At 42.1% G+C, this 26,311-nt stretch overlaps 1 protein-coding gene across 1 annotated transcript in view; it reads right to left on the reverse strand.

Annotated features, from left to right (window-relative positions):
- zgc:154142 (uncharacterized protein LOC555481 homolog) overlaps window positions 1-26,311 on the reverse strand; it is a gene marked incomplete at its 3' end in the record, with an annotated part of 96,487 nt that overhangs the window by 51,020 nt on the left and 19,156 nt on the right. Inside the window, 2 exon segments of the mRNA XM_060925023.1 lie at window positions 7,511-7,515; window positions 9,638-9,843. Of these exon segments, the coding sequence (XP_060781006.1) occupies window positions 7,511-7,515; window positions 9,638-9,843 (211 nt within the window).

A 26,311-nucleotide genomic window follows, 5' to 3' on the forward strand; every position in this document is an offset into this window, starting at 1 on the left:
AATTTTATTTTCACTTTTCATTCGTAAACAGTTAGCCAAGACATGTTGTGGTGTATGAAGTTTACTTATTTAGTTTTAAGCACTAGCCCTATGACACTTCTTCTTCTTTTGGCTGTTCCCGTTAGGGGTCGCCACAGTGGATAATGTCCCTTCATCTCTTCCTGTCCTCTGTATCTTTCTCTGTAGCACCAACCATCCTCATGCCCTCCTTCACCACATCCATGTCAAGTCAAGTTTATTTCTATCGCGCTTTTAACAATAGACACTGTCGCAAAGCAGCTTTACAGAATTTGAATGACTTTAAACAAAAAGCTAATTTTATCCCTAATCTATCCCCAATGAGCATGACGGTGGCAAGGAAAAACTCCCTCAGACAACATGAAGAAATCTCAAGAGGAACCAGACTCAAAAGGGAACCCATCCTCATCCATAAATCTCATCTTTGGCCATCGTCTTTTCCTTCTACCTGGCAACTCCATCTCCAGCATTCTTTTCCCAATATGCCCTGGATATCTCCTCTGTATGTGTCCAAACCATCTCAATCTCGCCTCTCTCACTTTGTCTCCAGGTTGTCCTACATGTGCTATCTATGATGCTGTGACTAGCCCTATGACGCTAATGTTGCTAAAAAGCAAAGTCTCAACTTATGTAGATGATATTATACAACAGTTAGATCTAGTCCACTAATTTGATTGGTCGAGCAGCATTCCAAGAGCGGCCATATTTCCTATAACCTCACTGGGGAAAGTCATGGCCAAATGGTCAGAGAAGCAGCTTTGGGACCAAAAGGTCACCAGTTTGATTCCCTGGACAAGCAGTAATGGGTGACGTGCCCTTGAGCAAGGTACCTAACTCTGAACTGCTTCCCAGGTTGCTCTGGGTATGTTGTATATCACTCTGGATAAAAGCATCTGCTAAACACCATTAATGTGATGTAATGGGACATTTAATTGTGTGTATCATTCCGCTAGTCTGTGTTCACCATGTAAAATTCCACTTCCTAGTTTGAAACCACTCCTATTAAGTAATCTAATGATGAATATTAAAGCTGCACATTTTAGTTATTTTAATCAAATGTGTACAGGGCTTAATTTGAGCCGGAACATGACAGAACAAGATCCGTAACCTCCGTCGTCGGATCCGGCAGCTATTTTCATTTCATTCGGTGTTCCGGCAGCTATTTAAATGGATCAGATCACCTCTGTGACCATCACAAAGGGGAAAAAAATCAAACAATAAATTAAATAAATAAGTAAATAAAAATTTGTTTAGTGTTCGGTTTTGATTTTGATATCTGTTGTTGATTTCTCTCCTATGACATCCACAAAATCTATGCAAAAGGGGAGGGGGGGACATGGGGTGTATACTTCCGCTCAATAGAACACCGGGTTTTTTGTAGCCGTTAGCTTGCGCTGTGGAAAAAATGGCAAAAAAACAAGAAAGCTTACTAAAATTTTTCAAAGTCCCAGGACAGCCGGATCCTAAACGACCTAAAATGGACGACGTTGGACACAGTGACACTGCACCAGCACCTGCTGCAAGTGTACCAGTCCGCGGGAACGATCAAAAAGAAGACGAGAAGAATGATGATGGCGGTGAAGCTAGAACGTATGTGTGGAGATCGAGAGTGAACTTGAGTGCCTGTTTGGAGAACATTCTGAGCATTGTCCATTGTTGTCCAGGATTTGATAACTGGTGCTGTTGCAATACATGTCATGCAATAGGCATGTGTGCGTAAAGTTATAGTAAACCGCCCCCTGCCTTTTTTTTTTTTTTTGAGTCGCCGGACCCACCCACCTCCTGCGTTCCGGGACCTCCCACTTCACAAATTAAGCACTGAATGTGTAATTATGATTAATATTCCATCAATTATCCATAACTGCTTATCCTGTGCAAGGTCACGGTCAAGTTGGAGCCTATCCCAGCTGACAATGGGCGAGAGGCGGGGTACACCCTGGACAAGTCGCCAGATCATCACAGGGCTGACACATAGAGACAAACAACCATTCACACTCACATTCACACCTATGGTCAATTTAGAGCCACCAATTAGCCTAATCTGCATGTCTTTGGACTGTGGGGGAAACTGGAGCACCCGGAGGAAACCCACAAGGACACAGAGAGGTCCCTGTCGGTCACTGGGCTCGAACCCAGAACCTTCTTGCTGTAAGGTGACAATGCTAATCACTACACCACTGTACCACCATGGTTAATATTAATTTTGTTATTTTATACTTAGAATTCCAACTAGTATTTTTATCTTTGTATTATTATTAACTTTCAACTATTAATTTTTCACATTACTGTATTCAATTTGCAATAGGTATTATATTATTACCTGTTAAAATGCTGAGTAATTGTTACATGTAATTATTGCAAGTTACTACTGTATGCACTTTACAATCCAATATGTAATGTACAATACGTACCTTATAAAGAGAAAGCAATTGCTGCAACGTAAAATCAAGTGCTACAAAATTATGATATTCAGAACAATAAAGTACTGTAGTAGCAATGTTTCAACTGGAAAGGTACTCGGTAGAGCGTATACCTCCACCAAGTTACATATTATCAGCATCAAAATCAAATCGCTTGAACCTAGGATAATACTAAAGCTGTCCACCAAATTTCATCCAAATCTATTCACTACTTTTTGAGTTACGTTGGGAAGAAGCAACAAAAAAATCCTGGACCCACATACTGTACATATCCAGATTTGGATCAAAATCTAATCATGTGTTCCTTGGCCCATGGCTCACCTTTCCTTCATCAAAATCCTTTCACTAACAAATAAATGTAGGCAAAAACATAGCCTCCTCCAACAAAGTTAGCAGAGACAGTCCATGATAAGAGATGCATTTAATAATCGTGATTGTAACTCGAATAACAGCACAAGCCAAATGACATGCATGACAGTCTATACTGTTTAATCGTGTGTCCCTGTAATACTTGCTTAGTACAGCATGATGCAACCTAAACACACACAGACACACACACACTTCCAAGGACAAACTGTCACAGCCAGTGAGCTGTAGAGCTGAAACAAGCTTGTGCAATATGTGATTCTCTTGCCACACTGGGGAAGACGTTTTTTAAACTCTCTTCATATAAACTGTCATAGCTGAAGTTTGTGCTCTTCGTCGCATTTCTTTTTGATGCCAATTACAAAAGAAGTGCACTTTTGTTCTCAGTCATATTGTCTCTGATGCTGTCATACTGTCATACCTCCTGATACCCTTCCTGTCATCCACCCCCCGCCTCTTCCTGTTTCTCCCTGCTGTGTATTAGCTGACTGAATGTTCCAAGAGGTCCTTGAGAAAGGTGTGTGGATAAAACACGTACAGGCTCTCGGTCCTTCTGAAACTCAGTAATGAGGGGCAATAATTTACACCTTGCAAGCTCATTGCTTCTGTCTCCCTCCAGGGACTTTACAGTTAGATGTCTTTACAGCTTTAAAACCAGAAAAGGGAAAAGCAATACATTAGAGACACACATCAGCAATTTGTACACTTTTTATACACTGGACATTCCTCAAGCATGGATTGCAGTTTTACCATCATAGGAATGTACAGTATATTTGATATAACTGCTCCTGGATTGGTGCCTGTTCTGTAATTGATCCGGTGATGGTCAGAATGCAGCATGGTGGTGCAGTGGTTAGCACTGTTGCCTCACAGCAAGAAGGTTCTGGGTTCAAGCCCAGTGGCTGATGGAGGTCTTTGTGTGGAGTTTGCATATTCTCCCTGAGTCTGTGTGCTCTGGTTTTCCCCACCATCCAAAGATATGCAGTTAGGTTAACTAAAGTCCTTCCCATGCCATGGTCTGGTGATCCCAGGCAGTCTGCCGTCCCAGTACTAACCAGGCCGTTAAGGCGCATCGGGCAGTGCCGATCTCCATTTCCGTAGCCCTTAGCCTCTTGCCTATATAGCTAGGGTTACAAAAATGGCAATCTATCAGGCCATAATAATTACCATCCTAATGTATGGAGCCGAAGCCTGGAACACAACAGTGCAGCAAGAGAAGCGACTATCGGCCTTCCATACTAGATGCCTTCGCAGAACTCTTGGTGTTTCCTGGAGAGAGCGTAAATCCAATGCGGAGATCTTCCAAAGAACTGGACAGGTTCCTCTAACGAACATCCTTCGACAAAGACGACTATCATGGTTTGGGCACATTATGCGCATGCCTCCAACACGCCTGCCGCGCTGACTTCTTTATTGGGCACCTCAAGGACGCCGGCGTCCAGGCAGACAGCATATGCATTGGCGCAATGCGGTCACTAGAGACCTTCAACAATCCCTAACATATGAGGAGGCTATGGTGGCGTCGCAGGACAGGAAAAGTTGGCGGTCGTTTGTGTTGGCGCTATGTGGGTCTACCCACGACAGCAGCAGTAAGTAAGTAAGTACATTAGGGGGCCTAGTCCTCTGGTAACCATGAAAGTTTGACGCCCCACTTGCATCCATATTGCAGCATACCTTGCCAGACGGCAGTAGGTACCATTTTTATGATGGTCTTTGGTACCGTATGACCCGACTGCGAGTAGAACTCACGTTCTCCCAATCAAAAGGCAGACATGCTAACCACTAGGCCAGCTCATGGTGTTAGGTTAACTGGCTACTCTAAATTGCCCATATGTGTGAGTGTGTGGAAAGGAACCAGCCTCTCTACTGCTGCAATTCTGGCCAAGTTAAACAAACATGGTTTGCCTCAAGCCTGGACTGGGTTTGGCAGTGACGACGATGGTCAGAAGTTGTGTTGTGTTTGGAGCTGCAGTACAATTTGTTATTCATTAACATATGTTGTATAATAAGACTATGAAAGCAAAGCTGAAATTTTGCAGTACGCTGAACCATCTGTCTCACCAAACTCACTATCTCTATGATCAGTACTGTTTATTTAATAAGGAATGTGCTGCTATAGTCAAGTTTATTTGTATAGTGCATTTAACAAAACACATTGCCGCAAAGCAGCTTCAAAGAAAATGAAAGACTTTAAAGATGAGCTAATTTTATCCCTAATTTATCCCCATTGAGCAAGCCTGTGGCGACGGTGGCAAGGGAGAACTCCCTCAGACGACATGACGAAGAAACCTTGAGAGGAACCAGACTCAAAAGGGAACCCATCCTCATCCGATTATAAATAACTCGCTTTTATAACTGTGTCCTATAGAGTCACAAAGTATAACTGTGGAACCAGGAAATTCATTATAGTTTTAACATGAAGTCTGTTTTGTTGAAGTTATAAACTGTTCATCGATGGAAACTTGAGTGCAAAACTGTTCATGACAACTGCAGTCCTAAAGTTCGCAAATTAACTGTAGTCCTCAGGCATAAATGTATTACTGTAAGTGTCCAGAGCCATCTTCCAAGTGCCACTTTTGACTATCCATATGGGGCCGTCCTCCACAGGAACAATGTGATGAGACTCCACCCAGACATGGGGCATCAGGATGGATCAGGCAAGTCCGAGGAGCAGAAGAGGTCAGCTTCTCAGTCTTTAGGAAACAAACATCAACAACAGGGTTGAGTGATGTGACAAGATGCAAAACCAAGTCATCCCTAAATTGATTATTAGCTCATCCGGGTGACAGGCAATGAACTTATACCATTGTGTGTTGTCCATCGTCCATCCGTCATCTGTCGTCTGTCCGGCATCGTCCACATTTCATGAAAATCGCTTCTTCTCTCTCGGTTCTTCGCTGATTTTTATTCTTTTTGACAGGAAGGTAGGTCTGCCTGGAGTGCATATAGCTTCACCCAAATTTGCATAATTGCAATTAATAATGAAGATATGGATTAATTAAGCCCAAATGAGCAGTTTCCACACAAAGCGCTTCTTTTCCCTCAATTTTTCATCAATTTTTGATTCTTTATGGCATGAAGGTAGGGGTACCTAGGGTGCATATGACTTCTACCCAGATTTGGGCCAGAGTGAGCTACACCATCATTGACAGTCTCATTTTCATATAATAGCTCAATCCTGAAGTTTTTTTTCTCCAAAATACCCTTTACTGTGGAAGTAAAAGTTCATGGGGTGGAGTCAGACCTGATCTAGCACTTCCTATTTGTGTGGAGTCAAGCCAAACTACATTGAGGTACATACAACTGGATAAATGTTAAGTGTGTTGATTTGTTTTATGTGAGTTAGAGTTAGGGCTTAGGTGGATAGGATGACTTGGGTCAAGTCCAGCTCCATCCCGTGGATGTTTAATTCTGCAGCGGGGACTATCTCATTTTACATTAAATTAAATTACATTACATTACATTACAGGCATTTAGCAGATGCTCTTATCCAGAGTGATGTACAACGAGTGCAAAAGTCAGGGGCAAGAAGTGCTGAACTTCTAGACAAGAAAGTTCTCATGCCAACTGAACAGATGACAGAATAACACTTTGTGTAATATTCTGTTGAAGTATCTATACTCAGGCGGCACGGTGGTGTAGTGGTTAGCGCTGTCGCCTCACAGCAAGAAGGTCCGGGTTCGAGCCCCGTGGCCGGCGAGGGCCTTTCTGTGTGGAGTTTGCATGTTCTCCCCATGTCCACGTGGGTTTCCTCCGGGTGCTCCGGTTTCCCCCACAGTCCAAAGACATGCAGGTTTAACTGGTGACTCTAAATTGACCGTAGGTGTGAATGTGAGTGTGAATGGTTGTCTGTGTCTATGTGTCAGCCCTGTGATGACCTGGCGACTTGTCCAGGGTTTAGCCCACCTTTCGCCCGTAGTCAGCTGGGATAGGCTCCAGCTTGCCTGCGACCCTGTAGAACAGGATAAAGTGGCTAGAGATAATGAGATGAGATATCTATACTCAGCAAACAGCCAAGGAAAACAAAACAATTCAGCCATACAAATGAACTGACAAAGCATGACTGAATAGAGAAAAATAAAATTCCAATGGTTAAGTTTTTATTCCTCTTGAACTCTCTTGAAGTAAAATAAGCTTAAAAAAACAACAAAACAAAAATGCAGCACGCCATGTTCATGAAAAGTGAGAAAGTACAAACTCCTCTGTCCTGGAGATTTTCCATGTGTCTTGTCCAAAAGCGCTGACACCAGAGACTCCTTCCATAGATATGGAATAAACATCTCCTCAGAGAAAACTTCACAATAAAATAAATTCCATACTTTTCTTTTTTAATTAATGGCAGACCAATAATTAATGGGTTTTTAAATCCATTTAGACTACAGTATAAGCAGGTGCCGACATTATAGAAAATTAGTGTCAGAGTTATCGAAAATTGCTGGTGAAAATTGAGTTGTGCAACAGAAAAGTGTTCGCCCAATAACTAGACATATATTTAGTCCGAATCCTGATGATGCCAGAAGCCCAGAAGAGCAGTTCTCCCTCTCTTTCTCTCTCATCTGTCAATTACAGCGATGCTAGCCAATCATTGGTGTCTGTGAGATCATGTATGCAGAAACGGACGGATAGTGCTTTCCTCTGAGCGTGTTACGCCATTCGCTAATGTTGCATAACATGCAGTTGGATAGACTTCACCCTCCCTGGTTGACAATGTCTAAATTAGGGAGACAATTGGGGGGAGGGGGGAACCAAAAAATAAAATAAATCAACACCTTCTGACCAATCAGAATCGAGAATTCAAGTACAGATCTGTGGAATAATCCATATGCGACAGGGATGCATTTTAGCCTGACTGAAGAGATATTCTGGCTATAAAAAATAGCTTTTTTATTGTTTGGTCCATTTGTTTGGGTTTCAGGTCTACTTTTTACAGTCAGAAAGTAATAGATCTGCAAAAAAACAAAAATTATACAATTGTGTCCAACTCGTGCTTTCTAATTCTGCCCTGTAGCCACTATGCTTTGTCAGCTAATTACTAATGGACTGTCTCAGACACAGTCATTTCTCTCAATACTATATCCTCTATGTACTTGCTTCAAATGATACTGTTAATCTACATAATCATTTTGACAGACCCATTTTGTAAAATAAGAGTGAATGCCTCCATTTACACATTTGCAAACTTCAAGTGACTCTCCATTGTATATCATTCCAATCATCCTGATTAATTATTTCACTGAAAGAATACTCAAATGAATGGGAAAGAACATGAATGTTAGGCCAGCTAGTGAAATGTCAATGTTACAGGTGATTTTTTGAAATCAGGTGAATCTGGATTCACCTATGAGATTCTAAATTTACCAAGGTGAATCTAGATTTACCTAGTTGATCCTAGCTCTGGGGCGGCACGGTGGTGTAGTGGTTAGCGCTGTCGCCTCACAGCAAGAAGGTCCTGGGTTCGAGCCCCATGGCCGGCGAGGGCCTTTCTGTGCGGAGTTTGCATGTTCTCCCCATGTCCGCGTGGGTTTCCTCCGGGTGCTCCGGTTTCCCCCACAGTCCAAAGACATGCAGGTTAGGTTAACTGGTGACTCTAAATTGACCGTAGGTGTGAATGTGAGTGTGAATGGTTGTCTGTGTCTATGTGTCAGCCCTGTGATAACCTGGCGACTTGTCCAGGGTGTACCCCGCCTTTCGCCCGTAGTCAGCTGGGATAGGCTCCAGCTTGCCTGCGACCCTGTAAAAGGATAAAGCGGCTAGAGATAATGAGATGAGATAATGAGATGAGATCCTAGCTCTACCAAGGTGATTCTAGAGCTACCGAGGGATTCTAGATTTACCTAGGCAATTCTAGATCTACCTTGGCGATTCTAGATCTACTGAGGGATTCTAGACTTACCTATGGGATTCTAGACCTACCTTGGCGAGTCTGGATTTACCTAGGCTATTCTAGATCTACCTTGGCAACTCTAGATCTACTCAGGTGATTCTAGGTTTACTGAGGTGAACTTAGATTTACCTAGATGATTCTAGATCTACCTTGGCGATTCTGGATTTACTTATGTGACTCTAGATTTACCTTGGCAATTCTAGATCTACTGAGGTGATTCTATATTTACCTAGGTAATTCTAGATCTATCTACACTATTCTAGATTTACACAGGCTATTCTAGCTCTACCTAGGTGATTCTAGATCTACCAAGGTTATTCTAGATTTGCATACATCAATCTAGATTTTCTGAGGTGATTCTAGCTCTACCACAGCGATTCTAGATCTACCTAGGTGATACTCAATCTACCTCAGCGATTCTAGGTTTACCTAGACAATTATAGATTTACCTAGGTGAATTAGGTCAACATTCATAAAAGTTTTTTTTTTTTTTTTTTTTTGGGGGGGGGGGACTCATTAAAAAATGGGGGCTTGGATTTTAAGGGGGGTCATAAAAGAATGAAAGCACTTCCACAACCACTCTCTATTCACCTTCCCCCCTTGTTTATTACTCACCCCACTTCCTTTATATCTTCTTATACCTCTCTATCCAGAATTACACTTACGGTACGTATATACCTGTCTTTCTGATTTAACTTGTTTTCTTTCCTTTTTTACTGTCTTTACTGGGAGTCAAACTTAGGACCTTCTACTTTGAAGCCCACCACTTTACCATTACATCATGAAGGATTCAATTGCAAGAAAGAAATTAAACATTCCACTAGATTACTGAACCCTAACCCTAAATCCTAATTCACCTAGGTAACTCTAGAATCACTTAATGTGAATCCAGATTCACCTGATTTCAAAAATCACTTGTAACATCAACACTAAGGATACAATTGGCGACTTACCCAGTGACTGCTGGCTGTTAGTGATGGCACGTCTGTCCTGACTGCACTCTCCTGCTTCACCCACAATGGCTAAATCAGTGATGTGGAGTTTGACCAATAAGCCCTCAGGCATGCTGATGCTCCAGAAACACCACAGATTTGCTGGAGAGTTATTGGGAAAAGCCAGAGGGTGGATCTCGCCTTTCCGACCAAACAGATTCCCCTGAGAGACACAGCTAAGTCTATGGACACAATAAGGAAGAAAAAAGGTGTGTTGTTATATTATAGGGATGGATAAATGTCATGTCTTGTGCACAAAGAGTGCTAAAACTAAATAGCACACAGTCATTAATTGACAAATATTTGCAGTAAAATGATTTGTATCCTCTTTGCATTCTCAATATAAGAGAGAACAATAAATGTCATAGGGCTTTAAATATCCATTTGCGATTCAGTTCTTTACTCAGTAATCCCTAACTCATATTAGTCTTAGTATTAAGGGGAAAGTAAAGGCAAACAGAAGTTAATTTCATGAGCTGTGCCCTGCAGCGATTTTTCTAAGAGAGAGATTGCACAAAAGTCAATTTGGCCTCTGTCGCTGGAGTACTTCAATCAAAAAGTCAGACTACTCTGAGTTCAGAAAAGAAATGTACTCCATTATGTTCCATTACTTTGCTAAATTTTGTCAGGGTCATTGGGTTGAAGGCTTCATTAGCAGGAGAAAAACATGGAGTGGAGAAAATTATTTAGTCACTTGCTGAATGTAGACACTTTTGTCCTACCTATGTTAACCATGGCCCAAAAGACTACTTCATCAGTTAATCATGGGAGGGAAGAAGCTTGAACAGAAAACTTCTGTAGCTATGAACCTGGACATAACCAGCTATGAGGACATGGAGTTCTGGGCCTTCCTTGGGGTAATTTGGGTTTGTTTTAGATAGTTTCAGAGTTCTTGTTGAGAACACATATGTGATATATAGTAGCTACGCTATAAATGTGTGAATTTGCGCAAGAATATAGGATATACACCGATCAGCCATAACATGATGACCACTGAGAGGTGAAGTGAATAACACTGATTATCTCATTACAATGGCACCTGTCAAGGGGTGGGATATATTAGGCAGCAAGAGAACAGTCAGTTGTTGAAGTTGATGTGTTGGAAGCAGGAAAAATGGGCAAGTGTAAAGATCTGAGCGACTTTGACAAGAGCCAAATTGTGATGGCTAGATGACTGGGTTTGCGCATCTCCAAAATGGCACATCTTGTGGGGTGTTTCCAGTATGCAGTGGTTAGTACCTACCAAAAGTGGTCCAAGGAAGGACAATCAGTGAACCGGCAGCAGGGTCATGGGCAGCCAAAGCTTTTTGAGTCGCATGATTTGAAGGCTAGCCCATATGGTCCAATCCCACAGAAGAGCTACTGTAGCACAAACTGCAGAAAAAGTTAATGCTGACTAAAACAGAAAGGTGTTAACATTAACTTTTTCAGCAGTTTGTGCTACAGTAGCTCTTCTGTGGGATTGGACCATATCAGCAAGCCTTCATGCCCCATGTGAACCAATGAGCCTTTGACACCCACGACCCTGTCGCCGGGTCACCGGTTGTCCTTCCTTGGACCACTTTTGATAGGTACTAACCACTGCATACCAGGAACACCCCACAAGGTGTGCCATTTTGGAGATCCGGTCATCTAGCCATCACAATTTGTCAAAGTCTCTCAGATCCTTACGCTTTCCCATTTTTCCTGCTTCCAACACATCGACTTCAAGAACTGACTGTTCACTTGCTGCCTAATATATCACACCCCTTGACAGGTGCCATTGTGATGAAATAATCAATGTTATTCATTTCACTTGTCAGTGGTCATAATGTTATGTCTGATTGGTGTCCATGTGAGTGTTTATGATGACAATTGGCAATTTGCATAATGTAAACTACTTGAAATGTTGTTAGCCAAATCAGCTTGCTAGCTGCAGTAACATACACTAATATACCTGGTATTAATGCATTTTTAATGTATGCTTTTTTAGTAAACAGTGAAAAGAAACAGAACTAGGGTGTATTGAGGTATTTCACCTGACGTCACAGGGTCACGTGACGCCCCGGTGTCCGCCATTTTGAACGTCAAGCTACATACTAACGCTGCAGACAGAGAGGGAGAACCGGCTTGAAAAAAAACGTGTTACAGACACCTAGAATAGATTAATTTGTCAGTAAGCACTCTATAAATAACCATGGTGTTTGCTTGTTGTGCTGTGGGCTGCCACAACAGACAGGGACAGCATGCAGGACGCTCCTTTTACCCGTTTCTAGTGATGGGAATTTCGGCTCTTTTTCGGGAGCCGGCTCTTTTGGCTCTTCTTACTATAAGGAGCCGGCTCTTTTGGCTCTTCTTACTATAAGGAGCCGGCTCTTTCGGCTCCCAAACGGCTCCTGAGATTTTATTTTTGATTTAATTGCTGCAATTAACTAGTTAATTAATTACATTATTATTTATATTTTATCAGTAGGATGTTTTCCATTTTATTTTTTAGTTTTTGTAGCCATTGTAAAGCTTTGTAAAGTATAGCAGTGTAACAATGTTCTAGCTATAGAAATAAAACTTACTTACCAATTAATAAATTATTTTCTCACAAACATAATGCAAAACTGTGTTATATTACCAATATAAAATACACAGCTGATTTTCCCCTCCTCAGGTGCCTCACAGACTCCTCTCCCCTGCGCTCCACAGCTTTAAGCATTACACCAATTTTCGTATTTTCGCAGCTGTGAATGACATCAACCCCCCCAACCAAAAAAAGTAGGCGTACACCATGCTACTTTTTTTCCTTTGAATGGTAATAGACAACACAAAGACGCAATCGGACAGCAACTTTTTTTGTGAAAGTCTCTCTCTCTGAGGCACCTAAGGACAAAAAACTAATTCGGCTCCCCAACTCGGCTCCCACCGAAGAGCCGGCTCCCGTCTTTCACTTCAAAGAGCCGGCTCTTTGAACCGGACCGTTCGCGACCGACACATCACTACCGGTTTCCTACTGACCCAGACAAGAGGGCCAAATGGATTGCAGCTGTGAAGAGACAGGATTGGGAGCCAACAGAGTACTCCAGACTTTGCAGTGATCATTTCATTTCAGGTTAGTTTATCAGTTAACGCAATTTTGATAAAATATATAGCAAAAAGTAAATGGGTCAGTGTTTGTTAACCCATCTGAGCAGTGAAACAAGGCAGTGTTAATTTGTCTAGGGTTGCATGTAGCAGACATCAGACATAAAACGCAATAACAGAGGCTAGAAAGAAACGGGACACAGAAATAAATAAACAGGGCTCCATACCAAGGCTGGGTACAGTGTTTGTGATAAAAGACAGATCCAATTTAACACAAATCACAGCTTACTTTCTTGTTAAAATGTGCAAAGGTCTCCACCATCTCATACCGCCTTGCACTGAAGGACTTAAGCGTGCCGTCCAAAATGGCTGCGTCACGTGACTTGGTCACGTGGGTGAAATACCTCAATAGGTTCCTATAAGTCGGGTACACATACCGTACATAACTTAAACATCATAAGTTGATTCAGAATAGTTTATGCATTATGAGAGTGAGCTATAAAAGTTGGAGGTTAAAGGGTTAATAAATTTCATCACTTTATTTACATACAGTTCACTTTCTGAACAAATAAACCCACTATTTCTGAAGGTGACATTTTTCCGAAATGAAAGTAGGTCATTTTTGATATTGAAACCACTTCAGGAATATAAAACAGCTAACTATCACCTTCACATTATCTCCAAAATACTACATAGCAGATTGCAAAAGACGTATATGTATTCTGCATATTAATGCACTATTGTCTGGTTTGATTAAATAACATCATGTTGACAGAGGTGGACAGTAACGAAGTACATTTACTTGAGTACTGTACTTAAGTACACTTTGAGTATCTCTACTTGAGTATTATTATTTTTTTGGAAACTCATGACTTTAACCTCACTACATTTGAAAGACAAATATCATACTTTTCACTCCACTACATTTCTGTCAAGGTCCTCATTACTCGTTACTATGAAGCAGCTTTGAAAGTGGACTTTTTTCTTTTCTTTTCTAAAACGTGATTGGTTTTTCCACAGGTGACACTGAGACAGCCAATCAGTAATCACTAAGGTCACGTCACATCCATAGACTGTATAAAATCAAGTTCAATGATTTCTCAGCAGCTTTATTTGAATACGATCAGTTGATGGCAGAATGGAAGGAGGCGGTACTTCTGGGGAATGAATGCACCCATGGCCCATGAACCCATGTTTCAGTTTTCTGAAAGGATTAAAGATTTGTTTCGTTTTAAATGTTTGCTTTGTTTGCCTAAAACAAACCAGATCACGGCCTATAAAAACTTATCGTCCAACCTGCGGAAATATATAGAGTTATGTAAACGTTTTATTCCAAGAGAAAGCTTGCAGTGAAGTTGTCTGTACTTTTAGAGCTAGCAATAACGTTGCAACAGCTATGCAGTCTAGTTCGTCAAATGACTTTCTATGGGTTTGCCCGCCAAGTTGCCGTAGCCTTGTCCACGGCTAACATTAACACATAGCTAGTTAACGTGGACACTGTTAGTTAGCATGTAAAAACGGAGTTACGCTAACATGAATGACATTAACTTATCCGAAGTCCTTTCAGAAATCTTTTAGCATAATTTTGCCAAATAAACAGAATGTAGAAATCTTTCTTTTCTGGTAGTGTTAGCTACCCAATATGATTTTGAGTTTGAAAAGAGTTTGCTAGCATGTCAGGTGGAGCTTCACGACTAGCTAGCTTAACATTAAACCACCATGATGGCACAGCATGCGTTCATTTTGTGAATTCACAAAATAATCCAGTAGGTTGCTTCAGAGGCATGAGGTATTATAAGGCCCAATTCTAATTTCTACCCCTACCCCTCCCCCTTCCCCTCCGCCTTCCCCTTGGCCCTTCCCCTTGAAACTGAGCTACAAGGGATAGGGCTTGAAATTCAACCCTTACGTATTGGGATAGCCCTTCAACGATCGCATACGTCATCGCGTACCTCCGTCAGCGTTTACGTTAGCAAAACGCGACCAAATGCGTCATTGGCTGCGACCAGCCGCTACAGTCAGAGCCAGAGGCAGAACCAGAAATCTCTGCTGGCAGGGTGTGATTTGTTAACTAACACCACTGAATGGGATATCTTTGGCGCTTCGTGCACCACATCCGACAGAATGAGGTGTCAGAACACTCATGTAAACAATAAAAGCAAGAATAACAGAACAAAACGTACGCAGTAAAGCAACCGAAAACAATACTCACTCCCAAAGCTTTTTAGCAGCAGCTTGGATTTCAGAAATCGCTGCTCATTCTCAGCTCGAAAGCGAATCAAGCGGCGTGTTTCCTCTGGATAACAACTTAAAACACGTAAATAATGGAGAAAATACATTTATGACAATCTTTCGCCGCGGGAACCGCCATCTTTATGAAATCCGCATGAAATCTCGCTGAAATCCGCATGGCATTGTGGGAAATCACTCAAACCCCTTCGTTCGGAGTCAGCTCCAGGAAAATCTCCGTTTGGAGGGGTACAGAAGCCCTCCCCCTTCCCCTCCCCCTCCACGTTAACTGGGATTGGGATACCCCTACCCCTTCACGTGAACGCGCAAAATGGAGGGGAAGGGCCAAGGGGTTGGTCCAAGGGGTGAAATGGGATTCGGCCTAAGCGTTATGACAATAATACAACAATGCGTTGACAGAAAATTTACTTTTAGTACTTAAGCATTTTTAAAAGCAAGTACTTCAGAACTTTAACTTAAGTAAAAATTTGACTGGACAACTTTCACTTGTATCGGAGTCACATTTCACCAGCAGGATCTGTACTTTGACTTCAGTAATGAAGTTGGGTCCTTTGTCCACTTCTGCATGTTGAACTTACAAATGTTTTAAATGTTGCTGCTGGAATGTTAACACCAGCGTGCTAATCTCTGCAGTGACTGTTAGAATGAATGTCAAATGATCCTTCTAATTTTCACCTTAAAAAAATAGTGGGAAAAAATGTTTTAACAGCTATCCTCATTTGATATAGCTATGTACTTACACTTTTAATTTTTTTTTACCTCTTTCAACCTGTAAGGATAAAACTAGCATCCCTCTCGGCATTATTATCATTATCTTCTTATAACCTTCTACAGCTCTGTGAAACATCTCACTGATCTGAATAGCCAGAGGTGATGAGAAACAACTGGATACCTGGATTTCTTGATTCTACTAACTCTTAATTGGATTTCATTTGTTACATAAGACTTAGCAAAGTGAATGTGTTGACCATTTGAAGTCATTAGATGCCTTAATATGGCACATTAAAATAAATTAGCTATAGCATGTCCTGATTCTGACACGAGGCTATATGTCGTATGCATTTTTAATCAGTTGTTGTATGGGCTTTCAAAAAACACCATTAAATGATCATGAAATTCTGGTTTGTACATAAACTCAAGGGGGTGTAGGAAGAATCTTTATTCAGAAGACCTACATTATACAATATGATTTTAAGTAGGGGGTGGCACGGTGGTGTAGTGCTTAGCACTGTCGCCGCACAACAAGAAGATCCTGGGTTCGAGCCCAGTGGCCGGCGAGGGCCTTTCTGTGTGGAATTTGCATGTTCTCCCTGTGTCTGCGTGGGTTTTCTCCACAGTCCAAAGACTTGCAGGTTAGGTTAATTGGTGGCTCTAAATTGACCGTAGGTGTGAATGTGAGTGTAAGTGGTTGTTTGTTTCTATGTGTCAGCCCTGCGATGACCTGGTGACTTGTCCAGGGTGTACCCCACCTCTCACCCATCAGCTGGGATAGGCTCCAGCTTGCCTGCGACCCTGTAGGTACAGGATAAAGCGGCTACAGATGATGGATGGATTTTCAGTAGGGCTCTGAAAAAATTTAAAACAAATTATATAGCATGTGTAGACTCATCTGTGTTGGTAAACGACATAAAGACTAAACTTTTTTTTGTATTTTGATTTGTCGTTTTTGTTTGATATTTCAAAAGTATTGTATGAACATTTTGGCACAAAATTGATTCCATATTGTTCCAACACACACTCAAAAAAAACAACATGGGTGTCTGTTACATGAACCTAAGTCTAACATGTAACGGTTGACATTTCGGTCATTCAACAAAATTGTTTCTGGCTAAGTTAACGCATTTTATTTGGGTGGAAATACTCATCTCATCTCATTATCTCTAGCCGCTTTATCCTTCTACAGGGTCGCAGGCAAGCTGGAGCCTATCCCAGCTGACTACGGGCGAAAGGCAGGGTACACCCTGGACAAGTCGCCAGGTCATCACAGGGCTGACACATAGACACAGACAACCATTCACACTCACACCTACGGTCAATTTAGAGTCACCAGTTAACCTAACCTGCATGTCTTTGGACTGTGGGGGAAACCGGAGCACCCGGAGGAAACCCACGCAGACACGGGGAGAACATGCAAACTCCACACAGAAAGGCCCTCGCCGGCCCTGGGGCTCGAACCCAGGACCTTCTTGCTGTGAGGCAACAGCGCTAACCACTACACCACCGTGCCGCCGGGTGGAAATACTTTCCATAATTTTATTATGTTCACTGAGCAAGTTATTTTTTTGAGTGCATAAGGACTCGGATTTACCCGAATTTTCAACTGGCTTACTCCAGTCCTTGTTAAGGAATGACCCTCTGCTTCCCGCACATGACTTTACGTGATTGGAGCAGAGGATCAAAGGTTGTCAATAACTGGAACCTCCCCCATCTCATTGTTTAGAGTAGGTTGAGGGGCCCTCGTATAGATGGTTTCTTTTACTCCTCTAGCGAAGAAATCCGGTTCACTGTCTAGTATTTCCAATGTGACGAACATGACTGTATGTCCCAGTGATTCTAAATGAATGCGTTGTGATACCTCTGACATTGTCGAGCTGGGTCGTTTGTGTTCTGAGAACCTGGTTTTCAATGAGCGTTTTGTTTCTCCTATGTAACTTTCTCTACACTGGCCTTTGGAAGTTTTTCCATGGCAAGGAATCCAGTATACAATCCCGCACTTTTCCTCCTTGGGAGTTCTATCTTTGGGGGCAACAAGAAGACTTCTCAAGGTGGAGGTGGGTTTTATGCAAGTTTTTATCCCCTGGGATCTGAAGATCCTCTGGAGTGCTTCAGATTGTCCTCTGATGTAGGGAAGGACGATAAGGCCTTTGTTGTTCTGTCCTGGGTCTTTTTGTCGGTGTTGTTCCCTAGGTTGATGGGGTTTGGGTTGAGTAGCCTTGTCAGTCGCCCACTGGGGATACCCGCACTTCTTGAGCGCCTGAGTGATGTGTTCTTTTTCTTCCTGTATGTCCTCTGGGTCTGTAATGATGGTGTTAGCCCTGTGGAAGAGTGTTCGGATTACTCCTAATTTGTGTTCCAAAGGATGGTTAGAATTGAAGTTCAAGTACTGGTCTGTGTGTGTTGGTTTCCTGTAGATTTTCACCTTTGATCCTCTGCTCCAATCACGTAAAGTCACGTGCAGGAAGCAGAGGGTCATTCCTTGACAAGGACTGGAGTAAGCCAGTCGAAAATTCGGGTAAGTCCGAGTCCTTATGTGTTGGAACAAAAGTTTAGCCTTTATAATGTTGTTTACCAACACAGATGAGTTTACACACGAATATAATAAATGATTTTGGCAAAAATTGCTTGAACTCTGTTCAAGATCTCGAGAAAACATGCAAAAAGATCACATGCTACCAGAACCATCTAAGATTCAACTTGCGTTGTAAACATCACGATATTATGCCCGTCAGTCTACACTTGTCTAGAACTGTAAAAGGAACTAAGGCTTTGAACATCCTCAAGAGAGTGGAGAAACAACTTTTGAATGTGAGAATTGGTCAGAACATATAAAACTTAACTATTTGAACCAGGAAAAATCCCGCTTGGATTCCAAATTAGAAGACACGCTTCCCGCGACGCTAGCAGAGGAGGTCAAGTCAAGGGTTAAAGATTCACAAATCCAGGAACATGAGTGTTCGAAAACGAGGCAACAGAACAAATATGCCCGACTCGTACTGAAGGAAGCGGCATACAAAAGCAATCCCGAAGAATCCAGTTCCATCGCTTCAGAGTGGATACACAAACAGGTCAAAAAATTGCTCAGATAGGTTGCTTAAAGATCCAGAATTGTCGGTATTAGCAAAAGGACTGAATTTCACGGTCACAGACAACAAAAATTTTGTGGTAGATATAGTGACACAAACTGAGGTAGCTTGTAGGAAATTATCGGAACAAGAGGCCAATGTACTCAGAGCCAAAGTTAACAACACTCTTATCCTCCCAAAGAAGACCAAATCCAACCTATCAAAGGAGGAGAGGGAAGTGCTAAAGACCCTCAGGCAAGACAACAACATCGTGATACTCCCTGCGGACAAAGGACAGCTAACTCATCTCATCTCATTATCTCTAGCCACTTTATCCTGTTCTACAGGGTCGCAGGCAAGCTGGAGCCTATCCCAGCTGACTCTGGGCAAGAGGCGGGGTACACCCTGGACAAGTCGCCAGGTCATCACAGGGCTGACACATAGACACGACAACCATTCACACTCACATTCACACCTACAGTCAATTTAGAGTCGCCAGTTAACCTAACCTGCATGTCTTTGGACTGTGGGGGAAACCGGAGCACCCGGAGGAAACCCACACGGACCCGGGGAGAACATGCAAACTCCGCACAGAAAGGCCCTCGCCGGCCACAGGGCTCGAACCCGGACCTTCTTGCTGTGAGGCGACAGCGCTAACCACTACACCACCAGACGACTAACTGTTGGGCTAAATAAAACAGACTACAAACAAAAGTGTGAAGAAAAAAAAAATTATATCTCAGGTAACAAGCTCAAAGGGTGAGGTGAGTAAGATCAAAGGGTGAGGCGGGACTTCCGGTTGATTAATTAACCAATAATAACTGTTGTAACTGAAACTCACCTTTGTAAAATTGTTTTTACTGGTAAATCTGAAAAGGTGTCGATAATTATGGACTGTTGATAACTGTAGCTGCCACTCTCTCTATATATTAAATCAGACGCCACAAATTGTTTTCAATCCAGTGACTGTATCTTGCTCCAAAATGCTCGATCTGGTTTAAAAAAAAGTTGAAAATAGGCAGAAATGTTGAGAGCCAATCAGATGCCGCCTTTGATTCTGAATGTACAATACATATCAGTTGCTAATTAGTTGATGGGTGAAGTATCTGAGGCTGAGGCTATACCATTCTCAGTGCTCAAATATAACTCATTTGTCCTCTCCTGTGGCGTGTGAAGGCGTTCATTAGTGCCAGTTCATCTGAATCTGTCATGCTAATCAAATTTGACAGAATTTCCTTTGACAGCAATGATGGATGGCCCTGATCTGGTGATGTGACCATGAAACTGGAACTGGAAGAATTTAGAAATCCTCCAATCCCTGTCCCAGATGCGGAATATTTTAGGAACAGTGTTCAGCAAGATATCTTATGTGTGCTACCTGTAGAAACCATTTTGTTTTGCTAGAAATATGAAATTTTAGACGTTTTTGAGACACCATGCAAACTGGAACCTGTATTTTATAGTAATGTTAGCAATATTCCAAACTAGCTATGTGTTAGCATGTTATATACAGTACCTTACCACTCTGATAGAAAATGTCCACCCATTTCCTCAGTGGAATGTTTAATTACTAATTGAAGAAAGTAGAGGGTTGTTAAAGTGTTGTAATACAGTTTGTCCTGGAGATTTTTATTCCTCTTATATTACAGTAATTTATTTCTTTCTTTATTTTTTAAAGAATGACACACTATACATTTTATCCATTTGCAGCTGCATTTAATTCTGTTGAACATCCACAAAGCAAGTTCATGTCTATCATTTATGTCAGAAAAGTTTTAAGAAAGAAAGAAATGAAAGAAAACAAAAGGAAAGAAAGAAAAATGTCGCTTAACGATAAAGCACAAATGCCGCTTTCCTGTGTCGGAAAATTTTAAGTTCCAGCTTTAAAGTGAGATGGACTTTTGATCTCATACAATCGGTGAAATTTAGTTCCCTCTGAAATTTGGTCATTGTGATATATGTTTATTTCTGTAGTATCTTACAAAATATCAGGCCATTCTGTGGCTGGGAAGTTATTTAATTTGAGGTGATTCCCGAGCAGGTTGGTGGAGAAGTCCTGCCTCAAGTGGAGGAGTTTAAGTATCTCGGGATCTTGTTCACGAGTGAGGGAAGGATGGAGCGTGAGATCGACAGGCGGATCGGTGCAGCCTCCGCAGTGATGCGGTCGCTTTACCGGTCCGTCGTGGTGAAGAAGGAGCTGAGCTAAAAGGCGAAGCTCTCAATTTACCGGTCGATCTACGTTCCGACTCTCACCTATGGTCATGAGCTTTGGGTAATGACAGAAAGAACAAGATCGCGGATACAAGCGGCTGAAATGAGTTTCCTTTGCAGGGTGGCTGGGCGCTCCCTTAGAGATAGGGTGAGAAGCACAGTCACTCGGGAGGAGCTCGGAGTAGAGCCGCTGCTCCTCCACATCGAGAGGAACCAGCTGGGGTGGCTCGGGCATCTTTTTCGGATGCCTCCTGGACGCCTCCCTGGGGAGGTGTTCCAGGCATGTCCCCCCGGGAGGAGGCCCCGGGGAAGACCCAGGACACGCTGGAGGGACTATGTCTCTCGGCTGGCCTGGGAACGCCTCGGTGTTCTTCCCGAGGAGCTGGCCGAGGTGTCTGGGGAAAGGGAAGTTTGGGCTTCCATGCTTAGACTGCTGCCTCCGCGACCCGGTCCTGGATAAGCGGAAGAAGACGAGACGAGACGAGACGAGAGAGATTCCCGAGCAAATAATGTGCATGAAATTGCTCACTTCGTGCAGTCAAGCAGACAGAGGAAGTCCATGTGTGTGCGCATGCGCAGGTTTACCTTTGACCGTGCATTGATAGTTACATCATTCTGTCGCTAAATAAACAGCTGATCACACCGAGGTGCTCGCTGACCGCCGATATTTATTAGTTTGGTCCTGCGTTTCCTTTCCTTCGCAACATAACGTCTTTTCTTCTCACTTTCCATCACTGTAGTCGGTCGTCCATGTTTCACTCACACACTCATGTCCTCCATTGTTCTCTCCTGTTTCAAATTTGTATCCCACAATGCCTTGCGCAAACGGGGAAAACCCACCACGTGATGCATGATGTAGTATCTTGAATTGGGTCATGGTGAGGCAGGAAAAAATAGCGGAGGATTTAGGGTCATGTGGCCGTAAATTAATTAATTGTTTTATTAGAAAAAAAACAAATAAAATTGGAAGTCTGTGATTCGAATTCAGTAGCTTTCGGTCCACTAAACAAAAATAATCAGGTGTCGGGGAAAATTCTTTTCATGACCTACACTTGAAAAATCTGAAAGGCAGTGTAGCTTTAACTCTTGACTGTCATAAACCACTAATAATGGAGAATCCTTCCATCAATGAAGAGTTCAGTGACGAAAGCAGACAAATACCTACATTTTTCTTGTTTTCTGGAGATATGTTTTGTCTGCTTTCCCTAAGTGAACTGAATTGATATGCAATAAATAATTAATTGTCATGATCTGAAAAATCAAACTTTATTAAAAGAAAACTTTAGTGGCAAAAACAGGCAATTCCACTTTTTTTTGCAAAAATACTTTAAAAAAATGCATTATGTCTTGCAAGAAATGTAGGAGATTTCCACACACTGTGCTGCTGTGCTCCATCATACTTCCAGTGGTCCATGTTTTATAGCATTATTTGGTAAAACAAACACCAGTTTAGTGAGCAAACTGAGAAAGGTCAACAAATCATGGGCATAGCCATGATGGATGATGTCACTAGGATCAGAGCGCTGATTTGCTGGAATGGAGTTGTCAGCTAGTGTTGTAGTACTTGAGACCAGTCTCAGGACCACTTTTCGAAGGTCTCGGTCTCATCCCGGAATCGACCTCATTTTTACTTGGTCTTGTCTTGGACATAGAGACTCAGGATTTTACTTCAAGACCAGGCAAGACCACAACTGTGTGGATTTCACTAAATTGCTGATGCACTGTCGAATTTATTTGTTAACATCATTACTGTGATTGGATGTAAAACTTCCTGCTTCAAATGTGACCAGTAACGTGACTAATTGGAAATTCGAAATTTTCGTTACTGTTAACAGATGTCAGACACACTGGTCTGGGTCTGGTCTTGACTCGGTCTCACCCTGCCTTGGTCTTGGTCTTGACTTGATCTCAACCCCTCAACATCTTGGTCTTGTCTTGGTCTTGATACACTCTGGTGTTGGTCATGACTTGGTCTTGGTTTAAGTGGTCTTGACTACAACACTATTGTCAGCATCTGTGAAAAATGGGGCATGGCAGATGTCAGTTTCTGAAACAAAAACATGAATAAAGCAAGATTTTACAACAGAACACCCCCCACTGAACAGAAAGATGGCACCACCATCGATCCACTGATGGTATTGGTAACCCAGTTTCTAACAGGTTAGCACTTGTCGGCTTTGACGCTTGAACTCTTCAAATGTTAAACATCTCCTCAAAGAAATCTTAACCCCAACATTTTGTTTTATCTGTTTATGCAGAGCGTCCACCAGACAATACTCTGTGTATGTGGTGACTATGGAGATGATAACGTATTAGAAAGAGCGCATGAACACCACTGGAAAGCATTCGGTATTTTTAGTAATGTTAACAATATTTGTAACAAGCTAAGTCTTAGCATGCTATATACTGTCTAATCAGAATGCTAGAAAATGTTAATCTGGTTTCTAAGACCAAAAATGGCTTAAAAATAATGAAATGAAATGCTTCAATATTAAAATAAAATACTATAAACGGTAATCAGTAAGCCATAATAAATGAAACAAAGTCAATATTTGGTGTGAGACGACCCTTTGCTTTTAAAAAAAAAGTGGTCTCAGGTACAATAAGTGCAGTTTGATAAGGAAATGAGCTGTAGGTTTTACTTAGCATCTTACAGAACCAGCTACAGTTCTTCTGGATACTTTGACTGTCAGACTCGCTTCTTCACTTTGCACCAAAACCCAGTAGCCTTCATTATGTTTTCTTTTTTAGTCTGAAAAGTAAGTGGTCTCTTATGGAATCATAAGAGACTCAGATACAAACTTTTTTTTTCTGTAACATTTAATTTTATGCTGGAAAATAAACGAACATTTGGACTCTAAAATGTTTTTGTACTGACTCGATAATGTAGAAATCATAAAATAGAAATCTATAACGGGCGGCACGGTGGTGTAGTGGTTAGCGCTGTCGCCTCACAGCAAGAAGGTCCGGGTTCGAGCCCCGTGGCCGACGAGGGCCTTTCTGTGCGGAGTTTGCATGTTCTCCCCGTGTCCGCCTGGGTTTCCTCCGGGTGCTCCGGTTTCCCCCACAGTCCAAAGACATGCAGGTTAGGTTAACTGGTGACTCTAAATTGACCGTAGGTGTGAATGTGAGTGTGAATGGTTGTCTATGTGTCAGCCCTGTGATGACCTGGCGACTTGTCCAGGGTGTACCCCGCCTTTCACCCGTAGTCAGCTGGGATAGGCTCCAGCTTGCCTGCGACCCTGTAGAACAGGATAAAGCGGCTAGAGATAATGAGATGAGAAATCTATAACAAAGTTTGTATGAAAAAAAATAGGGTGCCTAAGACTTTTGCACAGCACTAGAGGAAATTTGTATTTAAAACTGTACTGTGTTTACGTCATTGCTGATATTGCGATGTGCATAAACAACACTAGATTCATTTTCATTGAAGAATTTGCTTCATTACAGGTCGTACATGGAGCAGATGCTCGGTCCTTGCGGCTAGTAAAAGTGGCGACATGTCCTGCTCAGGGCCGTGACAACAGCGATCTGTCTGCATACAACAGACTTCATCTGGGAATTGAACATGCCGCTCAATGATTGCTGGCCCATTACCTTAATCACTAAACCAATCTGCCTTACACACACACACACTCTCTCTCTCTCTCTCTCTCTCTGCTACCTCACAAGAATTACCATCCAATTATAAACCCAGCAACTGCAATAGTGATTCAGATAATCCTGCTTTGTATGTGCCCTTATGTTGCCGTGCATCCGTCTGTTGTGCTGCAGCTTGACAGACTGACTACAGATTAGCCAATGTGGGCTTTACGCCCGGCCAGATGGAGCCATGGAGCAGCAGAGAGACTCCCGAGGATCCAAAACTCCATAATCAAACAAGCTCATGTCACAGTCCCCTCAAAGGGATGGGGTTTACTTATTTATTTCATTTCTTTTTTGCTTGGTGAAATGTGACTGAAATAGCCAATCATTTCAGCTATTTATTCACACCAGTATCCACAGTATTATAGTAACCAGTACAAGAATATATGCACGGTTCCAAAGAGGTTCCAGAACCTTCTGAGGAACTAAAGTCTCTTGAATAAGAACTGGAGCATTTCAGCAAAGGTTTGCATTCAGAGCTTACCACAGGACCATTATCTAAAATAACAGACACAAATTGGACCAGTATACCGTATATTCTTCTTTTCCCTATAGCCAGCAAGGGCATCAGTGTTGACATTTTAACCAGAGGGGAATCGTCAGGGCCTTTTAGGTGTTCAGAGAAGGCCCAAACATATCAGCATTTCAAATGTTATATTTAATTTCTTTCATTCTTTCATAATTTCATGATAATTATTGTCTTCTGATTCTACTTCAGCCTCATTTTTCATCAAATTGGCTTCAGAAATGAAAGGGTTAGAGTAGAGTGGGGGAAAAAGCCCCCCTTAAGGAAAATTCAGTTTTTCTCCAAGTTGAAATGAACCATGTGTTTAGTTTTAATCATAGTTTTTGACAACAGTGACATGAACAATAATGCCACTTAAAGTTTGCCTAAAGTTCATTCATTCATTCATTATCTCTAGCCGCTTTATCCTTCTACAGGGTCGCAGGCAAGCTGGAGCCTATCCCAGCTGACTACGGGTGAAAGGCGGGGTACACCCTGGACAAGTCGCCAGGTCATCACAGGGCTGACACATAGACACAGACAACCATTCACACTCACATTCACACCTACGGTCAATTTAGAGTCACCAGTTAACCTAACCTGCATGTCTTTGGACTGTGGGGGAAACCGGAGCACCCGGAGGAAACCCACGCGGACACGTGGACAACATGCAAACTCCACACAGAAAGGCCCTCGCCGGCCCCGGGGCTCGAACCCAGGACCTTCTTGCTGTGAGGCGACAGCGCTAACCACTACACCACCGTGCCGCCTTGCCTAAAGTTAATACTTATTTTTTTTTTTTTAACAAAAACAAACATTGTGCCAAGGGGGCCTTTTACCCCCCCAGTGGGGTAAAAGGCCCCCTGAGGTGGGGCAATAGGCCCCCTCACTCAAAAGAAGCTGTTTGGATAGCAAAAGTGTTTACTTAAGCCTATAATGTGAAAGAAACAAGAAAATATCCCTGAATTAATGAATAGATGCATTATTTTATTATATTTCGCATTTTAATTTCAATTTTTTTAAAATTTCAATTATTTTTAATATTAAGTTCAAATTACTTGCTTTACTCAACCAGGTAAGCGAGATGTTATTAAAAACTATGTATCTGCTATTCAGAAATGTATGAAATACAGTAATTATGATAAAAGGAAATGATGCCCCCTGGGGGCCATTTACCCCGCCATTAA

Source organism: Neoarius graeffei, chromosome 7 (assembly GCF_027579695.1).
Source record: "Neoarius graeffei isolate fNeoGra1 chromosome 7, fNeoGra1.pri, whole genome shotgun sequence".
NCBI lineage: Eukaryota > Metazoa > Chordata > Actinopteri > Siluriformes > Ariidae > Neoarius > Neoarius graeffei.